Source organism: Callionymus lyra, chromosome 15 (assembly GCF_982586985.1).
Source record: "Callionymus lyra chromosome 15, fCalLyr1.hap1.1, whole genome shotgun sequence".
NCBI classification, from domain to species: Eukaryota; Metazoa; Chordata; class Actinopteri; order Syngnathiformes; family Callionymidae; genus Callionymus; species Callionymus lyra.
In genome coordinates this window covers 5,337,591-5,340,179 of record NC_141832.1, presented here as the reverse complement: position 1 = coordinate 5,340,179, position 2,589 = coordinate 5,337,591, and the positions used below count along the sequence as shown (strand labels likewise).

Below are 2,589 nucleotides of genomic sequence, written 5' to 3'. Positions count from 1 at the left end.
GTGTGTGTGTGTGTGCACATGTGTGTGAGTGTGCATGTGTGTGTGTTTGCGTGTCTATGTCTGTGTGTGTGGGGGTGTGTGTGTGTGTGAGCGCATGTGTGGTGTGTGTGTGTGCGTGTGTGTATGTGCGCATGTGTGGTGTGTGTGTGTGTGCGCATGTGTGTGTGTGTGTGTGTGCACGTGTGTGTGAGTGTGCATGTGTGTGTGTTTGCGTGTCTGTGTGTGTGTGTTTGTCTGTGTGTGTGTGTGTCTGTGTGTGCACGTGTGTGTGTGTGTGCGCATGTGTGTGTGGTTGTGTGTGGTTGTGTGCATGTGTGTGTGTGTGTGTGTGTAACATGTCGAACTGGTTAGTCTCGATATATTTAACTTGACATCTAATCATTGTTTGCACGAACGTTGACGCGTCAAACCTTTATTGACACTTGAATCCAAACACGAAGTCGTCTATGAAAGAACGAGACGACGGAAGATAAAATCAAGAGGTTTTATTGCAGCTAAAGAGGAAGAAGCAGCTGCGAGTGCAGAGTAGCTGCAGCTCGGCCTCTACCAGCGACGCAGCACTAGAGACACTTCAGGACGATCGTCCTCCGTCGACCCGAGTCGCAGCAGACGTCGACTCGTGGACCGGAGCAGCCGTTACAGAGCCGGAGTAAAAAAAAGGAAAAAAAAGAAGTATTTACACTTTACACGACAGCTAGAAGCGAAGCTAAAGTTGCCGCGGGCGGGGGGGGGGGGGGGCGAGAGACGGGTGAGACGGGTAAGAGACGGGTGAGACAGGTGAGAGACGGGTGAGACGGGTGAGACGGGTGAGGGGGGAGGAGTCTCGTCATTTTCAAGCGTATAATATAGAAGATATGATAATAATATGATAATAAATTAAGACATGATTCATCCACGCGGTGGAGACGAGGTAGTGCGACGAGGGGGTCTTTAGGGGTCTTAGGGGTCTTTAGGGGTGTTAGGGGGCGTGGCCAGTCTTATCTCGGCGGGCCACGGCGAGGAGCAGGAGAAGGCAGGACGGGACGACGTCTAGATGATGCCGTATTTGGCCAAGTCGCTGAGCTCCATGTCCCCGAAGGCCTCCCACGGGCAGACCACCGTGATGTCGGTGCCGAGACCCTCCATGCCCGGGATGTCGTCGCCGAACCTGTGGGGGGAGACAAGGACGAGTGAGTGAACCGGTTACTACCGGTCAGCGGCAGGGTCTACTCTCCGTACCCCTTCTGGCCGGGCTTGGGGGCCTTGCTCTTGAAGGTACGGGTCTGCCTCTGCTTGAACTTGGGCGGACCCTTCTTGGGCGTGGTGGGCCCGTTGACTCCGGTGTTGGACAGAGCGCTCCCGGCGGGGGGGTTGGCGTTCATGCCTGCGAGGGTCTCTGGAAGAAGAGCGTCAACCGTCAGACATCGCTGCGTCCACCTGGACCCGGGGCAGGATTAGCGCGGCGTGTAAATGGCCAGATTAGTCGTCATCCCGGCTCTGATCCGGTTAGTCCTCGTGTCCCGCATCACTTTAGCTCAGCTCTAATCCCACCGAGATGATAGTCGCCTTGGAGACCGGATGTCACCGAGGACGTCATCGCTCCGACGGTCGGAGGCTGTGAGTTCAATCCCGGCTCCAGATTGTGTTCCTGATGGTTGAGATGTTGCGTTGCGGCCTACTGCCATCAGAGTGTGATGGTGTGCGCGGGTGAAAGTGCCGTTAACCGTTGAACGAGTCAGTGGCTGTCGGTCGATCTTAACTAGAGCAACTTATCAACCATCTGCTGAGGAGACAATCCTCTTTCCTGGCACCTGCTCCAGTTCTACCGTCGCCTTTAAACCCTGAACCCAGAAGTTCCTGAACTAAATGTTCCGAGTCAGTTTGGATCCACTAGTCGCGTCATGTACCTCAAGCCAGTCGTCCATCAACAGGTCTAGCATCTCATGGTGAACTTCCTTCTGAACTACCCCCCGACAGTCCCAGTCCTCACCTGTGCTCACAGATGTCCCTGGTGAGTGGCTCTCGTCCCGGCTCCCTGGTCCTCCTCCTGTTGGATCTGTGATCCAGATCCAGGATCGGGCCTTTATACCCCCCCGCTCTAATCGTCTCAACCTCTGATTTCCAGTCACATGGTCCCCGAAGGAGGTCAGCTACCCCCCCTCCCTCCTTCGCTCTTTGTTTTACCAGCCCGGCAGGAGGATAAGACCAGATCCTCCGAGGTAGACCGAGTCAGAGATCCTTCTGGAAAGACGTTATCTGGATTAACCTGCTAATCTGCAGCGCGCTGTCAATCCGTGGCTCAAGTGCGACAACGTGTCGCGTTTGTGGTCCATGTGATGTATTGTGGTTCCTTTCTTTGTCCTTCACGTGACCTTCTGACCTCCAGAGTGGTCTCCACACTTCTCCAGCCTCATCTAAAACATTCCACCCTGCTTGCAGTTTCTTCTTCGCCTTCTTTAATAGCTGTGCATCACTTTGGAGATTATAGTTGAAAATTGTTTGATAATATTTTAAAATTGTTTGATTATAGTTGAAAATTGTGTGATTATAGTTGAAAATTGTTTGATTATAGTTGAAAATTGTTAGATTATAGTTAAAAATTGTTTGATT

General features: G+C 52.7%; 1 protein-coding gene across 1 annotated transcript; it reads right to left on the bottom strand.

Moving 5' to 3' along the window:
• Positions 1 to 1,029: 1,029 nt before the first annotated feature.
• Positions 1,030 to 2,013, bottom strand: pde6hb (phosphodiesterase 6H, cGMP-specific, cone, gamma, paralog b). The gene is made up of 3 exons (XM_087809132.1): positions 1,970 to 2,013; positions 1,219 to 1,373; positions 1,030 to 1,147 (listed from the first exon to the last, which is right to left on the bottom strand). Exons 2-3 carry the CDS (start codon positions 1,359 to 1,361, stop codon positions 1,030 to 1,032), a joined length of 261 nt encoding a protein of 86 aa, XP_087665258.1. The 5' UTR covers positions 1,362 to 1,373; positions 1,970 to 2,013.
• Between the last annotated feature and the right edge of the window lie 576 nt (positions 2,014 to 2,589).

Bases quoted from the DNA above. Each gene is read 5' to 3' on its own strand.
- pde6hb (XM_087809132.1), bottom strand. From the start codon at position 1,361: ATGAACGCCAACCCCCCCGCCGGGAGCGCTCTGTCCAACACCGGAGTC. The intron at 1,148-1,218 runs GTACGGAGAGTA...CTCCCCCCACAG, and splicing joins CCCAAGCCCGGCCAGAAGGG to GTTCGGCGACGACATCCCGG.